The sequence below is a fragment of the Oncorhynchus kisutch genome, linkage group LG6 (assembly GCF_002021735.2).
Source record: "Oncorhynchus kisutch isolate 150728-3 linkage group LG6, Okis_V2, whole genome shotgun sequence".
Lineage (NCBI taxonomy): Eukaryota > Metazoa > Chordata > Actinopteri > Salmoniformes > Salmonidae > Oncorhynchus > Oncorhynchus kisutch.
The window spans coordinates 63612159-63631945 of record NC_034179.2 but is presented as its reverse complement, the minus strand read 5'-3'; the positions used below and the strand labels follow the sequence as shown (position 1 = coordinate 63631945).

The following is a 19787-nucleotide window of genomic DNA, read 5'->3' as shown; positions in this document are numbered from 1 at the left end:
TGAGAATCTATTCACGTTTAGATGGAGTATTTGGCTGTGTTGGCTGGCAGAGCCAATTCGCCTCTAAACAGAATATGTAAGATCTTTGGACTATAAGGACTAATGTTAGGCTCCTTTAGTCTATTATTGGGCCATAGCCCTGTGTTTTACAGCTCAAGATTAGAACATCTCTCATTGCATTGTGGTTTTCAGACATAGTGACATCTGTGTCTGAGTTCATATTTCGATGTACACTTATGCAAATAGCCCATCTGATTAGTTCCTAGGTTGTTGGAAAGCCAGGGCAAACATTACCTGGGTTATGTAAAATATAACATGCAGATCTATGATGCCTCGTCGATTCACCTCGATCTCTTGAACAGTGGGCACAACTACATGAAAACTGAAGTTTTACCCAGCAAGCTTTTGTCTGTTATCAAATGCCCATACCATGCGACACTAGTGCATGTAATACAAATACATTTGCAGTATGCACTTGTAAAAACACATTTCAACTTGTTTAAATACTAACCCTACATTGTACTGTCCCCTATTACTAAACCTATCTTGAAGTGATGATAGTGTGTCAGACCACCATCTTTTTAATACAAAGTGGATGAACATTATGAAATGTCACTGTTTTCCTCTTTCATACACATTAGCATTAATTTAGTGTGGGGTGGGGGGAGTCTACGTCACTGTGAACGCATGCAAGCTCAATCAATCCATTGCTAGATAAATTGCGTGTTTGTGCTACCCGGGATCCCATAACCCTTACCTAACCTGAACTCTTACCTTAGCCATTGTACATTTCTACTTCCATGGGGGGGGAAGACATCCCAAAGATCCCAAATAGCAAGTACCATTATGTATGCGTCCCAAATGGCAACGTATTCCCTCTATAGTGCACTACTTTTTACGTAGTGCACTATATATAGGTAATAGTGTGCCAGTTTGGACACATAAATACACTTGATTAATCTCCTACATTGTCATTATCTATGCTAATCAGGCCTCCTTTAATTGAGCCGTCGCTGTCGGTGATGAGCTTTTCAAATTCAAATGGTCATTAGGTAAAATGTTGGAGGGACTTCACTTGTGTGGGCTTGTAAAAATGATTCGCAATGCCATATCTGATATGACACATCAACATGGTTATGGAAATATAATAGCATGGTGTAGGTATAGGACAAGTTAATCAGTCACTTGTGTTTTGACAGAGTAGTCATTAATATTTTAGGTCTCTGACTTCAATTGTTAATGTATGCAGAGTATATGTTTGCATATCATGACTCTTGGTGTGTGTGTGCATGACAATAAGCAAATTACCCATATTCATATGCCATGTGGCTCCGAGCCGTAGGTCAGCTGAAGTCGGGGGGGGGGGCGTCAGAATTGTGAACAAAAGACGCGGCTGTCCAAATACGAGGCTGTGGCCAGTGTGTGTGAAGTGTCATTAGCTAGTGATTTTCCACCCCACATTTGACCACCTGGTTCTCTTAATTAATTCACTCCCTCCCATCCTGATGGTGTGCATCCTTTTCATTTTGCACGGGGTGCAATCAATTCTCCTATAATGTGTACGGGAGTGCAGCTGTCCGAAAATCTAGTTTCTATTAATGAGAATTGAGAGGGGGGGGGGGGGGTGCTGGATGATACACACAGCTTATGATGATTCTGATGAACTCAAGGATATTGCCTTTACTGTTAAGGGTATAACTTTGAAGACGTAATTAACGACCTGAAATACGTGCTCAAGAAAAAAATGTAGGCCCAAAATAATGTTAGTGTGTTTACAATGTTAAAGGCCTCTTTTTCTTTCTCTATGGTGTGTGCGATGTGGTTGTGTGTGTGTGTTTCTAGATGGCTGTTGTACTATAGTGACTGAGAGATGTTCAGAATTGAGCAGTTCTTTTTTTAAATATTAGTTTTATTTATGACTTGCCTAGCAGTTCTCCTGCTCCTTTAGTACTTCCTGTTGTTTTCATGTGTTCGGCCTTCTCATCTGAGGATGGAGTCAGAAACTCTTAGGCAGCAGCTAAATCCTATTATGTGTAGGGTTGTCACGATACTCAACCCTACACACAACCCTAATTAGTTGTATATGCAGGTCTGAAGACTTGAGATGCTCTAGATCAGTGAAATTACACACTAGTTGTTTCTCTCAGCAGAGGTAAGCTAGATTGATTTATTTTAATTTTAAAGTTTAACAAAATACATATACACACCTTATACATTTGGTAACTTGCCAGGGATGACAGTCAATACTTATTTCCATACAGCAGCAAGATGGAGAAAGAAGTCGATGGACGGCTGATTTTCGACTTGGACATGATATAGCCCATCATGGATTAGTCCAGTCCATGATTTGGATGGTCTGATAAAGGCCTATTCAATTCTGATGAACATGTTTGCTTTTGATTTTGACTAAATGCTCTCCTATCACTCGAAACAAGAGAGCCAAATGAGGTGACTACCGCTTTGATTGGCATATCTCTGTGCGCACACACACACACACACACGCGTGCGCGCCATCAAATGTAGCCTACCTAGGCCATGCATGTCACCTGTGGGGCCCCTTGCATGCATACATAGCCCTTATACTGACCTGGAGTGTGGGGTGTTACTTTCTGGGCCGGGTGGCATGAGAGAACCGATGAGATGGACAACTAGTGCACTACCTGTCCTGCCCGCCCCTCACCCTCTCCTCCCTGTTACCCCATGTCCAGATGCTGGCCAGAGGAGTCGCCGGCGCACTGGGGCGGATCAGATGACCCCGCAGAGGGAGGGGAAGCTGGGGGGGGCACGGCAGGGGGTGGCCTGCCGCTCAACTTCCAGCACAGGTCAGTAGTGTATAAGTCTACCGGACCCACAGGACCGACCGCATGCCCCATAAAAGCACGAGCACCACACCTGCTCCTGCTCATACCCCCCCCCCCCCTGACTCCCACCTCCCTCCATAGCCCCTCTCCCACTCAAATTATTTTTCAAATAAAAAAAATGTTTTTACCTGAGCAGCTCTCGAAAATGTAAGCTCAGTGAGACAAACCTGTGTAAATTAAAGGCTACATAGAATTAAGACCCACATACAGGTGGACACAATTATGAGCTCGCTCGAAGGAGTAACGTAACGAGCGATCCCCTCGTTATTGGCAGACTCATCAATATACACTTCATATCAGCAAAAAAATACTCATGCATTTCCCAATATGATATAGCCTAGGTTAGGCCTCCTACATGGACACGAGTGGAGTTGAGGTTAGGTGTTGCCTACTCATTCATTTGTCTTGGTTGTTTTCATTCTCCCTCCGATGCCTGTGTCGGGTCCGTTTCAAAAGTTTATCAGTTGAACACTTTGTCCATCTCTCCTTTTGGGTAGTATTATTTTTAACTTGTATTATTTGGTGATTTATTTATTTTTGTTATCCATCAAATCCATGAATGTGTGTTTTAGCTGTCGTGTATTTCAGCACATGATCTCCCAATGTATTTCATACGTTTGAAAATGAGATGTTTTGTGGTTTATAAATAGGCATAGATGATAAAAAAATCCTTAAAGGTTCCCTTCAGATGAGGACCACAGCTCTAGGGACATGACACTCTGGAAGGGCTCAATATTAAGCTCTTCACTGAAGCTGCACAGATCAGAGCAATGATGAATATGTGAGTCATGTTTCTATGTGTGTGTGTACAGGGATTTTCAGACTTTAATGTCAAGGCCTCTTAAATATTATGAGCCCCTGGGCAAGAACCCCCTGCTAAAAAATGCATTTTCACAAGCCGCCATTTAAGTTCCTGAGAGCAGCATGCAGCTCGCAAGCTTTGCAATGACTACCAGTGGTAATACTGCTATTCTACACATTTTGCCATGAGGTTGAGAGAGAGTTTTTGCAGATTAAAAGCAAATGTCCTACTATTCTACACATTTTGGCGAGGCTTAAGACACATTCATATGTTATCTGAGCAGTTTGGGTCCCTAATAAAGTTTTTTTTTTTTTTGGGGGGGGGGGGGGGGGGGGGGGGGGCTACCTCTGGAAATATTCATATTTTGCGTGTGTGGGGGGGGGGGTGGAAGTCTGGGCCCCAGGGCGCATGCCCTGCGTGCCCGTCAGTAATAAGGCCCTGACTACCACTGCTGTACAGTTTGTGCGCATGTGAGCGAGCACTAAGCAGTGATGGAGCATGGCCCATTAGTTTGTTTTAATTGAATATTCTAATTGAGACTTTATAATATAATTAAAAGTCAAGTGTCACTGAGTGGGTGTTCAGCAGAGTATGCTTTCACCAAAAAATTGCTGTGCGGGTACAAAAGTAACATGGCTTGGGAGGGAACTTTACTGTGCTACGGGGGACCAAGATATTAAAATCAATGTGAAACTGGATGTATTCTAGACCTATATCTTTGTCATTCATTAGTATCAGAGCTTGTAACCCAGATGTAGATCATTTCTTTGTTTAATTCCTGTGGTAATACAACTGTTTTCCTTCTTTTTTTTGTATTTGGTTTATATTAGCTTTTAGAAATCCGCTAATACAGAACCTTGTTCAACTAGATCAACGCTGGATGGGACGAACCTCATCGACTCCAACCTAGCTCTCTTTTCCTTGGAACGGCACATGCTATGAAATGACTAGAAGATGTACCTGCATCTCCTTATCTTACCTCCAACCCGCTCTCTCTTTCCTCTCCCCCTCCGCTCTCTCTCTCCTAGGAAACACGCCCTGAACTGTCACAGAATGAAGCCCGCCCTCTTCAGCGTTCTGTGTGAGATCAAAGAGAAGACGGGTGAGTCTCCACTTCCCTTTTTCTCATCCCAGTCTGCCTGAATCCCAGTTCGCTTCCATTTCTACTGAAATGTGCACTCAATAGGACTTGTTTTATAACGCAAACACACATTTCTGTGAAAACAGACAATAAAATGGTATCTTAACCCCCCCCCCACCCCACACGTTTCAAAGCATTGGATTGGTGTAAGCATGACCTGTATTTCCAGGTTGTTTGTTTCAGACATAGGCCCTATGGGTGCCTCCATTGGTTCGTTAATGGTTCCCTTGGCACCTGGTTCATTACCTATTTATACCTCAGATAACACTGTGTATTGATTTCATTCGTTGATTTGGTAGCTGAGGTTCGAAAGGAAATTAGATGGTGGTTTTTGTTATGCTGAGGTGATCTTAACCTGCTGGAAGCGATCACGCTAATTTCATCAATGTGGAGTACACTTTACTTGTCTGGGAGCAATTTCAGTAAAGGAAAAGATCTGTGACCATACTTTTATATGTATTTAGACACCCCTTCAAATGAGTGGGTTCGGCTACGAGGCACGCCCGTTGCTGACGGGTGTATAAAATTGAGCACACCGCCATGCAATCTCCATAGACAAACATTGGCAGTAGATTTGCCTTACTGAAGAGCTTAGTGACTTTCAATGTGGCACTGTCATAGGATGGCACTTTTCCAACAAGTCAGTTCGTCAACTTTCTGCCCCGGTTAACTGTGAGTGCTGTTATTGGGAAGTGGAAATGTCTAGGAACAACAACTGCTCAGCCATGAAGTGGTAAGCCACACAAGCTCACAGAACGGGACCGCCGAGTTCTGAAGCACGTAGTGTGTAAAAAATAATTTGTCTTTGGTTGCAACATTTATTAGCGAGATCCAAACTTCCTCTGGAAGCAATGTCAGCACAAGAACTGTTCGTCGGGAGCTTCATGGGTTTCCATGGCCGAGCAGCCTCGCACACAAGCCTAAGATCACTGTGTGCAATGCCAAGCGTTGACTAGAGTGGTGTAAAGCTCACCGCCATTGGACTCTGGAGTAGTGGAAACATGTTCTCTGGAGGAATGAATCACGCTTCAGAATCTGGCAGTCCGACAGAGAACTCTGGGTTCGGCGGATGCCAGAAGAACGCTACCTGCCCCAATGCATATTGCCAACTGTAAAGTTTGGAGGAGGAATAATGGTCTGGGGCTATTTTTTGTGTATTTTTGTTCATGGTTTGGCTTGTCCCCTTATTTTCAGGGAAGGAAAATCTTAACGCTAGAGCATACAATGACATTCTAGACGATTCTGTGCTTCCAACTTTGTGGCAACAGTTTGGGGAAGGCCCTTTCCTGTTTCAGCATGACAATGCCCCTGCACAAAGCGAGGTCCATATAGAAATGGTTTGTTGATCGGTGTGGAAGAACTTGACTGGCCTGCACAGAGCCCTGACCTCAACCCCATCGAAAACCTTTGGGATGAATTGGAACGCTGACTGCGAGCCAGGCCTAATCGCCCAACAGCAGTGCCCGACCTCACTAATGCTCTTGTGGCTGAATGGATGCAAGTCCCCGCAGCAATGTTCCAACATCTAGTGGAAAGCCATCCCAGAAGAGTGCAGGCTGTTATAGCAGCAAACGGGGGACCAACTCCATATTAATTCCCAGGATTTTGGAATAAGATGTTCACCGAGCAGATGTCCACATACTATTGGTCATGTAGTATAGCTTTTCCAGACCAGCCATGGCTCTCATTGAAAAGTTCTCAGTTCCAATCTTATTAGCTATTCCAGTCAGCTAGCTAGCGGGCAGCTCTCTCTTGCATTGTTCAAAGGAGGAGGCCAGCTCACGAGTGGATGGATGGATGGCAGATTGATGGTTGTGGTGACTAGCGTGGGAGGAGATGGGCTGGGCTTTACAGCTACCTGCCCTCCTTTCTCTCCACTCTTTTACCTCTCTTTTTCATGGATTCTCTCCTTTCCCTGCCTTAAATTATGTCCCCATCCTCCTCTGCTCTCTCCTATCTTCCCTCTCCTTTTGCAATACAGTTTGAAAGTGCTGCTGCACTGCTGCCTGTTGTGGTGACCTTTCAGTAGTGCATTATTGCTCTCTCCTCATAGGACCAGACTAAAGGGTAGGCTTGAATGGGTGGGGGATAGCCTGTTGCCCAGGCAACTTGTTGCCCTGGCAACTTGTGGCCTTATTTACCCTAATGCCATTCACTTCGATATTTCACATTAAGCCTTCTAGTGGAGAGAGGTCTGAAAATGTGGGGGTGGAATTGAGGCGGTGGGAGTTATAGGTTATATCAGGTTGGTTTGGATGTCACCTTCAGCTTTGCTGTGGTTATTACATTAAATACACTGAACAAAATATGTAAATGCAATAATTTCACTGCGTTCATATAAGGAAAACAGTTGAATTAAATAAATCTATGGATTTCCCATGCCTGGGAATGCAGATATGCATTGGTTGGTCACAGATGCCTGGAAGTGGCATGGATCAGAAAACCAGTCAATATCTGGTGTGACCACCATTTACCTCATGCAGCTCTGCACATCTACTCTCATAGAGTTGATCAGGCTGTTGATTGTGGAATGTTGTCCCACTCCTCTTCAATGACTGCGCGAATTGCTGGATATTTGCGGGACCTGGAACACGCTGTCGTACACATTGATCCAGAGCATCCCAAACGTGCTCAATGGGTGACATGCCTGGTGAGTATGAAGGCAATGGAAGAACTGGGACATTTTCAGCTTCCAGGAATTGTGTACAGATCTTTGCGACTTGGGGCTGTGTATTATCATGCTGAAACCTGAGGTAATGGTGGCAGATGAATGGCACTACAATGGGCTTCAGGATCTCGTCACGGTATCTCTGTGCATTCAAATTGCCATCCATAAAATGCTATTGTTATCTTATGTGTTGTCTTATGCCTGTCTATACCATAACCCCACCGCCACCATGGGGCACTGTGTTCACAATGTTGACATCAGCCAACCGCTCACTCACACGATGCCAATCACACTGTCTGCCACCTGCCTGGTACAGTTGCAACCGGGATTCATCCCTGAAGAGGACACTTCTCTAGTGTGCCAGTGGCCCTACGAAGGTGAGCATTTGCACACTGAAGTCGGTTACGACACAGTCAGGTCAAGACCCTGGTGGAGACGACGCACACGCAAATGAGCTTCCCTGAGACGATTTTTGACAGAAATTATTCGGTTGTGCAAACCCACAGTTTCATCAGCCGGATGTGAAGGTCGTTGAGCTGGCGTGGTTACACATGGTCTGCAGTTGAGGCCAGTTGAACGTACTGCCAAATTCCCTAAAACAATGTTGGAGGTGGCATTTGGTAGAAAACATTAAATTATCTGAAAACAACTCTGGTGGACATTCCTGCAGTCAGCATGCATTTGCACACATCCTCAACTTGAGACGTCTGTGGCGTTGTGACAAAACTGCACGTTTTTAGGTGGCCTTTTATTGTCCCCAGCACAGGGTGCAAGAAGCGGTGCAATCCGCTTCTTGATATGCCTGTTAGGTGGATGGATTATCTTCGCAAAGGAGAAATGCTCACTTGCAGGGATGTAAAGAAATATGTGCCCCAAATTGGAGAGAAATTTGCTTTTTGTGCATATGGAAAATGTCTGGGATCTTTTTTTATTTCAGCTCATGAAACATGGGACCAACACTTATGTTGCGTCTTATTTTTTTGTTCAGTTTACTTGCATCCATGCAAAGCGGCTTGTTGGAAGTGTTATAATACCTGTGGTTGTATGTAGGCCAATGTTATGGTCTATCATCTTCACCTCTGCTCCAGTCTGCTGGCTATTCTGTATTTATTGCCCCTCTTCCTACCAGATGCATATAGGCCTACCTGCTCTGCCATTTCCCTGTATCTCCACAAGACCCCCTGCAGGCTCCATGATGTGCCTCTGGAATGTCAATATAAATCATCCCTTCCTCCTGCTCTCTGTATCCCTCTCTCCTCCTCTCTCCTCATTCAATTCAAAGGGATTTATTGGCATGGGAAATATGTTTACATTTGCCATGGCAAGTTAAATAGACAATAAACAAGGGAAATTAACGATCAGAAATGAACAGTCAACATGACACACAAAAAAAGTTAAAAGAATAGACATTTCAAATGTTACAATGTGCAAATATTTTAAGTAAATAGTTGAAATCGAACCAATTTAATGTAGGAAGACAGGTTGTATTTACAATGGTGTTGGTTCTCCACTGGTTGCCCTTTTCTTGTGGGAACAGGTATATGAATGAAATATTCTTATTAAATACTTTTTTCTTTACATAGTTGAATGTGCTGACAACAAAATCACACATTATCAATGGAAATCAAATGCATCAACCCATGGAGGTCTGGATTTGGAGTCACACACAAAATGAAAGTGGAAAACCACACTACAGGCTGATCCAACTTTGATGTAATGTCCTTAAAACAAGTCTAAATGAGGCTCAGTAGTGTGTGTGGCCTCCACGTGCCTGTATGACCTCCCTACAACTCTTGGGCATGCTCCTGATGAGGTGGCGGATGGTCTCCTGAGGGATCTCCTCCCAGACCTGGACTAAAGCATCCGCCAACGCCTGGACAGTCTGGTGGATGGAGCGAGACATGATGTCCCGGATGTGCTCAATTGGATTCAGGTCTGGGGAACGGGCGGGCCAATCCATAGCATCAATGCCATCCTCTTGCAGGAACTGCTGACACACTCCAGCCACATGAGGTCTAGCATTGTCTTGCATTAGGAGGAACCCAGGGCCAACCGCACCAGCATATGGTCTCACAAGGGGTCTGAGGATCTCATCTCGATACCTAATGGCAGTCAGGCTACCTCTGGTGAGCACATGGAGGGCTGTGCGGCCCCTCAAAGAAATGCCACCCCACACTATGACTGACCCACCGCCAAACCGGTCATGCTGGAGGATTTTGCAGGCAGCAGAACGTTCTCCACGGTGTCTCCAGACTCTGTCACGGCTGTCACGTGCTCAGTGTGAACCTGCTTTCATCTGTGAAGAGCACAGGGTACCAGTGGCGAATTTGCTCCAATAATCGGTATCGATTATTGGAGGACCAAAAAAAGCCGATAACGATTAATCAGACGGTTTAAATTTTTATTTATTTGCAATAATGACAATTACAACAATACTGAATGAACACTTGTTTTAACTTAATATAATACATCAATCAAATCAATTTAGCATCAAATAAATAATTAAACATGTTCAATTTGGTTTAAATAATGCAAAAACAGTGTTGGAGAAGTGCAATATGTGCCATGTAAAAAAAGCTAACGTTGAAGTTCCTTGCTCAGAACATGAGAACATATGAAAGCTGGTGGTTCCTTTTAACATGAGTCTTCAATATTCCCAGGTAAGAAGTTTTAGGTTGTAGTTATTATAAGACTATTTCTCTCTATAGCATTTGTATTGGATGTTCTTATAGGCACTATTGTATTGCCAGTGTAACAGTATAGCTTCCATCCCTCTCCTCGCCCCTACCTGGGCTCGACCCAGGAACACATCCACAACAGCCACCCTCGAAGCATCGCTCCACAAAAGCCGCGGCCCTTGCAGAGCAAGGGGAACAACTACTCCAAGTCTCAGAGCGAGTGACCGATTGAAAAGCTATTAGCACGCACCCCGCTAACTAGCTAGCCGTTACACCAGCCTAATCTCGGGAGTTGATAGGCTTGAAGTCATAAACGGCTCAATGCTTGAAGCATTGCGATGAGCTGCTGGCAAAAAGCACGAAAGTGTTGTTTGAATGAATGCGTATGAGCCTGCTGCTGCCTACCATCGCTCAGACTGCTCTATCAAATATCACATCATAGACTTAATTATAACATAATAACACACAGAAATACGAGCCTTTGGTCATTAATATGGTCGAATCCGGAAACTATAATTTCGAAAACAAAACGTCAATTCTTTCCGTGAAATACGGAACGTTATGTATTTTATCTAACAGGTGGCATCCATAAGTCTAAATATTCCTGTTACATTGCACAACCTTCAATGTTATGTCATAATAATGGTAAAATTCTGGCAAATTAGTTCGCAACGAGCCAGGCGGCCCGAACTGCTGCATATACCCTGACTCTGCATGCAATGAACGCAAGAGAAGTGACACAATTTCACCTTGTTAATATTGCCTGCTAACCCGGATTTATTTTAGCTAAATATGCAGGTTTAAAAATATATACTTCTGTGTATTGATTTTAAGAAAGGCGTTGATGTTTTATGGTTAGGTACACGTTGGAGTAACGAATGCACACTGCATCGATTATATGCAACGCAGGACACTCTAGATAAACTAGTAATTTCATCAACCATGTGTAGTTAACTAGTGATAAGGATTGTTTTTTATAAAATAAGTTTAATGCTAGCTAGCAACTTACCTTGGCTTCTTACTGCATTCACGTAACAGGCAGGCTCCTTGTGGAGTGCAATGTAAGGCAGGTGGTTAGAGCGTTGGACTAGTTAACCATACAGTTGCAAGATTGAATCCCCGAGCTGACAAGGTAAAAATCTGTCGTTCTGCCCCTGAACAAGGCCGTTAACCCACTGTTCCCTGGTAGGCTGTCATTGTAAATAAGAATGTGTTCTTAACTGACTTGCCTAGTTTAAATAAAATGTTTTTAAAAAGTGTGGTGTTGGCGGTGCGTCTTAATCAGTTTTAGCTCAGAAAATCCCACCCTCGTCAATCTCGCGCTGTAGGTGGCCACTTAATCCTGCCTAATGGGCCTGCCGTGCTTGTAAACAAGCACCACGTGACTGGGTACTACCGGCATTTTTCATAATGAAAAATGTATGAATTGAAGAACACAATCTAATTGAACTCATAACACATAGTTGACTGCTGTTGTTTACTTAAAGTAGCTACAAAAAAAAGTGATAGTTTTGACTATTGAAAAATACTGTCAGGCTGTTCAGCCTTCAATCAGGGTAGATTGAAGGAGAGGAGGCTGGTTAAAGAATGATTTTTAAGCAGTCTAAGCCCTGTCTATTTCCAAATAGCCCAGTATACGGTATACCATCAAAGCCTAAATTACATTGAGCGGATTTCTGCTGATACCTGTTTTTTATTTTTGCTTAGCATATTTCTTTACTGTTTTAGTATTTCTATATAGTGAAGGCATAGGTCTCTCGCTCTCTCTCTCTCTCTCTCTCTGTCTGTCTGTCTGTCGCAGCAGCAGCCTATGGAAGGCCCCAATCAGTAGTCCTCTAGTATCTCTACTAGATTTTCTGCAGTCTTTACACACCGGCATGAACGAACACACACCCACACTGAACAGCAGAGATAAAAGCAAACTCAGTGCTCTGGTCTACTCCTGCTGCTTCGGTCTTGTCCTCTCCCCCTCCTTCTCTCCCTTCGCCTCGCTCCCATTCTTGAAAGAGAAGACTTGCTCTGAACTCAGGGCTTTGATATGGTAATGTTGGGGGGGGGGGGGGGAGTGGGGAGTGTGTGGGGGAGGTGAATTCCTCTGAGTGCTGCATTTGGGTAGATTGTTTTCATTGTTAAAGAAATGTTCTGCTCAAAATGCCAGGACCCCCCCCCCCCCTCCTCTCCCCCTTCACCACCAGTCTCGCTCTCTTTCTTGCTTCTTTCTGTTCTTTTTCTGTTTTGCTCTCCACCCCTCTCCTCTTGTCTCTCTCTCTCTCTATCCCTCTTTCTTTCTCTCACGTTAAATATTACCTTCATCTGAGTGAACATTTAAAATATATATATTTTTTTTTTAAATATCTTTTGTTGACGATTCACTCTGAAACAAATTAAAAGCCTTGGGAGAGACAGAGGAATTTTGAATTGATCAATGTTGAAGAGACAATTCCTTTGCTTCCACTCTGGGTTGACGGCCTGTTCTGTTCCTTTTCTCTCTCGGGCATTGGCATTAAAAATAGCTACTGGTGCAATGGGGAAAGTTTTTGCCAAAAGCTACTGCGGTTACTTTTTAATCCTAGTTTGCCTGCGTGGATTCTGCTCTCCTTCCTTTTTTTCTGCAGCTAAGTTTTCTTTCTCGACATGACCCTGGTACACATTTCTTTCATTCCTCCTTCCTCTCTCTGCACTGTTTTTCCTGGTTAATAATAATATGCCGTTTAGAAGATGCTTTCATCCAAAGTGACAGTCATGCAGGCGTACATTTTTACGTATGGGTCAACTGGAATCGAACCCCCGTCCCTTGGCGTTGCAAGCACCATGCTCTACTGAATGAGCCTGCATAGCGATCTGACTGAACCAGTGTTACGTTTTGAGCCAGCGTTGTAGAATGTTTTAATGACGGAACATGTAAACCTCAAGCACGTCTGTTTTAGGCCTGTTTATTGAAATCCCTCGAGCCAGGGTTTTGGAATCGACTTCAACCCACTTAAAAGCAACAGCCATGTTGTTTTTCAGCCTCCAAATGAAGCTGTTTGCTTTTATTGGTTGTTTATTGAAAAGAAAGGCAATAAGCTGTAATTCTTTCCTGAAATTAACCAAGTTATTATTATAATCAATAATATATGCCGTTTAGCAGCTGATTTTATATAAAGAGACTTAGTAATGTGTGCAAAAATGTTACGTATGGGTGGCCCTGGAATTGAACCCACAATCCTTGCGTCGCAAGCGTCATGCCCTACCAACCGAACCGTAAAAGACACCACAGTTAAATATTGAATGTCTCTGACCGTGGACATCCTTGACTGTTCTAGATCAGGGTTTGTCAACCTCAGTCTGTGGACTGTAACTGTTACCTGGGACGATGCTGCTTGAGCTAGTTTTTTGACTGATTTAGTCGGCTTTCAAAAGTTAGGCCTAGATTTATTGTAAAATGTTCTCTAAGGAGCAAAACACCTATCTTGCCATGTCAAGTACAGAAAAGGTTGAGAAACACTGTGTCTGAAAATGCACCCTTTTGACCTGCCCTGGTCAAAAGTAGTGCACTTGGTTTTTTAAATAGGGTACAGTTTCAGAAACACACAGCATTGGTCCTGGATCTGCTGTAGCACCGACTAGAGCCATCGGCCCTGCCGTCCCAGTGAATCACATGGCTAATTAAGCCCTTTTTAATTATTATTCTTTTTCAAAGAGCTTCATTTGAACCTAGCTGTAAAACTTAACGAGTTGTTGGAGAAACCTCAGACTTTTTAATGCATTTTTTTACGAGGTTAAGTCCTTTGGCGTCTGTTGGCTGAAGAGCAGGCCGAGCCCAAAGTTTGGGTAAAGGGAAATTCCTATAGGCAATGTACAGTATGCCACTTAAAACAAAAGAGAAACACATACCATTTACAATGCGTTAGGACAACCTGGATGAAACTGGTTGACTGAATGTAGAACAAAATGATTCTCAACTTGGTTTGTAAATGATAGCCTGCTTAGGTTCAGTTGTCAAGGGTAACTACTAGTGTTGCACAGTATACTGAAACTGTACTTTTTTGATACTAAACTCAGCAAAAACAGCCCTTTTCAGGACCCTGTCTTTCAAAGATAATTAGTAAAAATCCTAATAACTTCACAGATCTTCATTGTAAAGGGTTTAAACACTGTTTCCCATGCTTGTGCAATGAACCATAAACAATTAATGAACATGCACCTGTGGAACAGTCGTTAAATTGTCTACCATCTGTAAGCTGTTAGTGTCTTAAGGTCACAGTTATGAAAACTTAGGACACCAAAGAGGCCTTTCTACTGACTCTGAAAAACACCAAAAGATGCCCAGGGTCCCTGCTCATCTGCGTGAATGTGCCTTAGGCATGCTGCAAGGAGGCATGATGACTGCAGATGTGGCCAGAGCAATAAATTGCCATGTCCGTACTGAGACGCCTAAGATAGCGCTACAGGGCGGACATCTGATCGTCCTCGCAGTGGCAGAACATGTGTAAAAACTACCGGTCGACCGATTATGATTTTTCAACGCCGATACCGATTATTGGAGGACCAAAAAAGCCGATAACGATTATTGGGGGACCAGAAAAAGCCGATACCGATTATTGGAGGACCAGAAAAAGCCGATACCGATTATTGGAGGACCAGAAAAGCCGATACCGATTATTGGAGGACCAAAAAGGCCGATACCGATTATTGGAGGACCAAAAAGGCCGATACCGATTATTGGAGGACCAAAAAGGCCGATACCGATTAATCTGCCGTTTTTTTTCTTTTTTTTTTGTAATAATGACAACTACAACAATACTGAATGAACACTTATTTTAACTTAATACATCAATAACATCAATTTTGCCTCAAGTAAATAATGAAACATGTTAAATTTGGTTGAAATAATACAAAAACACAGTGTTGGAGGAGAAAGTAAAAGTTCAATATGTGCTTTGTAAGAAAGCTTGACGTTTCAGTTCCTTGCTCAGAACATGAGAAAATATGCTGGTGGCTCCTTTTAACATGAGTCTTCAATATTCCCAGGTAAGAAGTTTTAGGTTGTAGTTATAATAGGACTATTTCTCTATACCATTTGTATTTCATATACCTTTGACTATTGGATGTTCTTATAGGCATTTTAGTATTCCCAGTGTAACAGTATAGCTTCCGTCCCTCTCCTCGCTCCTCCCTGGGCATCGAACCAGCAACACAACGACAACAGCCACCATCGAAGTAGCGTTACCCATGCAGAGCAAGGGGAACAACTACTAGAATTTCAGTGTCGTTTGAAACGCTATTAGTGTGCGCTAACTAACTAGCCATTTCACTTCGGTTACACCAGCCTCATCTTGGGAGTTGATAGGCTTGAAGTCATAAACAGCGCAATGCTTGACGCACAACGAAGAGCTACTGGCAAAACGCACTAAAGTGCTGTTTGAATGAATGTTTACGAGCCTGCTTCTGCCTACCACCGCTAAGTCAGATACTTACTTGTATGCTCAGTCAGATTATATGCAACGCAGGACACGCTAGATAATATCTAGTAATATCATCAACCATGTGTAGTTAACTAGTGATTATGATTGTTTTTTATAAGATAAGTTTAATGCTAGCTAGCAACTTACCTTGGCATACTGCACTCGCGTAACAGGCAGTCTCTTTATGGAGTGCAACGAGAGAGAGGTAGGTCGTTATTGCGTTGGACTAGTTAACTGTAAGGTTGCAAGATTGGATCCCCCGAGCTGACAAGGTTCCTAGGCCGTCCCACCGTTCCTAGGCCGTCATTGAAAATAAGAATGTGTTCTTAACTGACTTGCCTAGTTAAATAAAGGTATATAAAAAATAAACAAATCGGCGCCCAAAAATACCGATTTCCGATTGTTATGAAAACGGCCCTAATTAATCGGTCGACCTCTAGTAAAAACACCTGCACAGGTTCGGTACATCCGGACATCACACCTGCGGGACAGGTACAGGATGGCAACAACTACCCGAGTTACACCAGGAACACACAATCCCTCCATCAGTGCTCAGACTGTCCGCAATAGGCTGAGAGGCGCTGGACTGAGGGCTTGTTGACCTGTTGTAAGGCAGGTCCTCGCCAGACGTCGCCGGCAACAACGTTGCCTATGGGCACAAACCCACCGTCGCTGGACCAGACAGGACTGGGAAAAAGGGCTCTTTACTGTTTTGTCTCACCAGGGTGATGGTGGGATTCGGTTTATCGTCGAAGGAATGAGCATTACACTGAGGACTGTACTCTGGAGCGGGATCGATTTGTAGGTGGAGGGTCTGTCATGGTCTGGGACGGTGTGTCACAGCATCATTGGACTGAGCTTGCTGTCATTGCAGGAAATCTCAATGCTGTGCGTTACAGGGAAGACATCCTCCTCCCTCATGTGGTACCCTTCCTGTAGGCTCATCTTGACATGACCCTCCAGCATGACAATGCCACCAGCCACATTGCTCGTTCTGTGCGTGATTTCCTTCAAGACAGGAAATGTTCTTAAAATAAGACTGAAGTAGGGTGGCTTAATAAAAAGCAAATAATGTTAAATTATAAAACTTAAATTTCATCGTAAATGTAAACTTTTGAGAAAAGGTGGCCTTCCAAGCATTTTAAAGAATTTTTACTCCACGCTTAGTGAATGAATGTCAACAAAGCGTGACTGATTTGGATCCACTGATACATATTACATCACCACTTTTAGATGGGGACCATATAATTGTCCCATTTTATAAGGACATAAAACCATATAATTGTCCCATTTTAAAAGGACAATGTTCTGCTATGGCCAGCAAAAGGCCCGGATCTCAATCCCATTGAGCACGTCGGGACCTGTTTGATCGGAGGGTGAGGGCTAGGGCCATTCCCCCCCCCAGAAATTTCTGGGAATTTGCAGGTGCCTTGGTGGAAGAGTGGGGTAACATCTCACAGCAAGAACTGGCAAATCTGGTGCAGTCCATGAGGAGGAGATGCGCTGCATTACTTAAAGGAGCTGGTGGCCACACCAGATACTGACTTTTGATTTTGAGCCCCCCTTTGTTCAGGGACACATTATTCCATTTCTGTTAGTCACATGTCTGTGGAACTTGTTCAGTTTGTCTCAGTTGTTGAATCTTATGTTCATACAAATATTTAGAAGAAAAAGAAACGCACACCTATTTAGGCGAGGTGCTAGCCAGCGGAGTAGAAAACTTGAAAATAAAAGAGCTGCACACTCTAGGAGATCAGATGCAAAAATGTAGTTACCAATGTTTCGACAGCCAAGCTGTCTTCATCAGGGAATCTTGTTATGGCCATACAAATATTTACACATGTTAAGTTTGCTGAAAATAAACGCAGTTGACAGTGAGAGGACATTTAGTTTTTTTGCTGAGTTTAGAACATAAACAGTTTGGTACTAGAATTTGTTACTTTTGGTAACTTCTGTCAAATGTGTCTCACGTCATATACAGAATGAGAGGATGGAGTCTGTGTATTTTGTCTGAATCTTCTCAAGGGGGCTGTAGTAAGCTAGCCAGGCTACTTGCATTTGCGCATGCATGAGGCTGACACGGCGCAAGCCACTTTTGAGAAGCAAGCGAGAGGAGAGAGAAAATGAAGACCGCATGGCTTCTTTATAATGAAAACTTCATATCTCCACGCCCGCAACTTGTTGACAAAACTGGCTCCAGAAGCGAGCTATGCGAATACTTTACTTCCATTGCAGATGAGGGCTAGCCCATCAAAACAACTATGTGAAAGTTGTTACAAAGCAATAGAGGGCAAGGGAGGTTGAGGCAAAACGACTAACTATTACACATGACATTTGCATTGTAACGTCATTCTACTAGCAGCAACATTTTAATAATGTTTGAGTGACTAACCACGTTTCCATCCACAGTTTTAATGGTAGTAAATGTAAAAAAATTATATAATAATAATCACAACCACTGTGATGGAAACAGGACGTTTCCACATTTTCTAAATGTCGATATGGTGGGCTCTCTTTGTCTGTATAATGAATTATGCGAGAGGGCGGTGAAAACGCTTTCATGCACCAATATTTATCTAATAACCATATCAACATTCACTTGGAGTCACGTGACATGGTGTGTGTGTGTGTGTGTGTGTGTGTGATCCTCCCACTATGACTTGGGAAAACATGCAGTTTATTAGGCTATAGATGAAATACGTTGTGAACTTCACAGGGTGGTCAAAGTGCATGGTGATCTGGATGCGCTTTTCCAATAAATATCCAGGCTCTTATTCTGGTGATTTGATGTTTTACATATAAAAACATTCTCTTATCCATAATAATCTCATGTAGACTAGCTTACCCGCACTGTATCTGCAAGCTGTTGGCCAGAGAGCACGTGCCAAGACCGGAGTAGGCTATTTAATGCCACAGTTTTTGTAACAAAAGCTATCGGTAGAGTTGGAAATGCAATGGAAATATATTATTGAGAGTTAAGATTTTCATTTGGTGAAAACTCAGAAAAAGTACATTTTGTGTGCACAGTCATCAAGCACTTATTTTTATCCACAAGTCTGTTTGGTGGAAGCACCACTGGTGGGAAAATGTGCATATTTTCTTTATGCTGATTCTAGAATATTCTCACATCTGTTGCCAATTGGATGGAAACCTAGTTGGTGACATGAACATCGAGTATATTCAGCATGACATTCATGTGAGCATTGTAATATGATTGAAACTCAACTTGGCTATAATAGCAATATATTAAGATTACTTTGCGTTTGTCTGGGCTTGCTAGCAGTAGCCACTAGCCAGCCAGCAGCCCTGGCAGTTGAAATGCACTCTGGAAATCGTAGTATGCTGTGTAAAATCCATTGTATTTCTATTGTGTGTGTGTGTGTGTGTGTGTGTGTGTGTGTGGACTATTGCAATATAGAAGCTTAAGAAATGAGCTTCAGTGTTTTTATATGTTTTCGAACTAAACTATTAATTGAATTACAGCTAAATGATTGTATGTCATTTTTCCTAATATTACTGCCTTCGATGAGCCAATTAACCCTGATGTGTCAAATTAAAATTTTAGAACCGTTTAGATGTAATTGTACAATTATTTTGTATGCTCTGAGTCTCATGGTTCTGCAGAAGGTACATTTAAATATATTATTCTGTTATTTAATATGGGTGTTATTTTTTTAAATGTAATATATAATATCTTTGTTTTAAGTTATCAATTCACATTTTATTTGTCACATGCTCTGACATTACAGTGAAGTGCTTACTTACAAGCCCTTAACCAACAATGCAGTTTTAAGAAGAATACCCAATAAAAGTAACATTATTAAAGAGCAGTAGTAAAATAACAAGAGCGAGGCTATATACGGGGTACCGGTACAGAGTCAATATGCGGGGGCAGAGTTTAGTCGAGGTAATTGAGGTATTATGTACATGTAGGTAGTTATTAAAGTGACTATTCGTAGATGATAACACAGTAGCAGCTGTGTATAAAGGGAGGGGGGGCAATGCAAATAGTCTGGGTAGCCATTTGATTAGATGTTCAGGAGTCTTATGGCTTGGGAGTTGAAGCTGTTTAGAAGCCTCTTGGACCTAGACGTGGCGCTCCGGTACCGCTTGCTGTGCGGTAGCAGAGAGAACAGTCTATGACTAGGATGGCTGGAGTCTTTGACAATTTTTAGGACCTTCCTCTGACA

At 42.8% G+C, this 19787-nt stretch overlaps 1 protein-coding gene across 6 annotated transcripts in view; it reads left to right on the top strand.

The window, feature by feature from the left end:
- Positions 1-19787, top strand: part of pbx4 (pre-B-cell leukemia transcription factor 4) — a 49740-nt gene that overhangs the window by 2726 nt on the left and 27227 nt on the right. For 4 of the 6 annotated variants that reach the window (XM_031827156.1, XM_031827155.1, XM_020486250.2 and 1 more), the window contains exons 2-3: positions 2709-2822; positions 4692-4765. In XM_031827156.1, coding sequence (XP_031683016.1) covers positions 2709-2822; positions 4692-4765 — 188 coding nt within the window. The remainder of the gene's footprint in view (positions 1-2708; positions 2823-4691; positions 4766-19787) is intronic. The other 2 variants (XM_020486252.2, XM_031827157.1) reach the window with 1 other exon arrangement.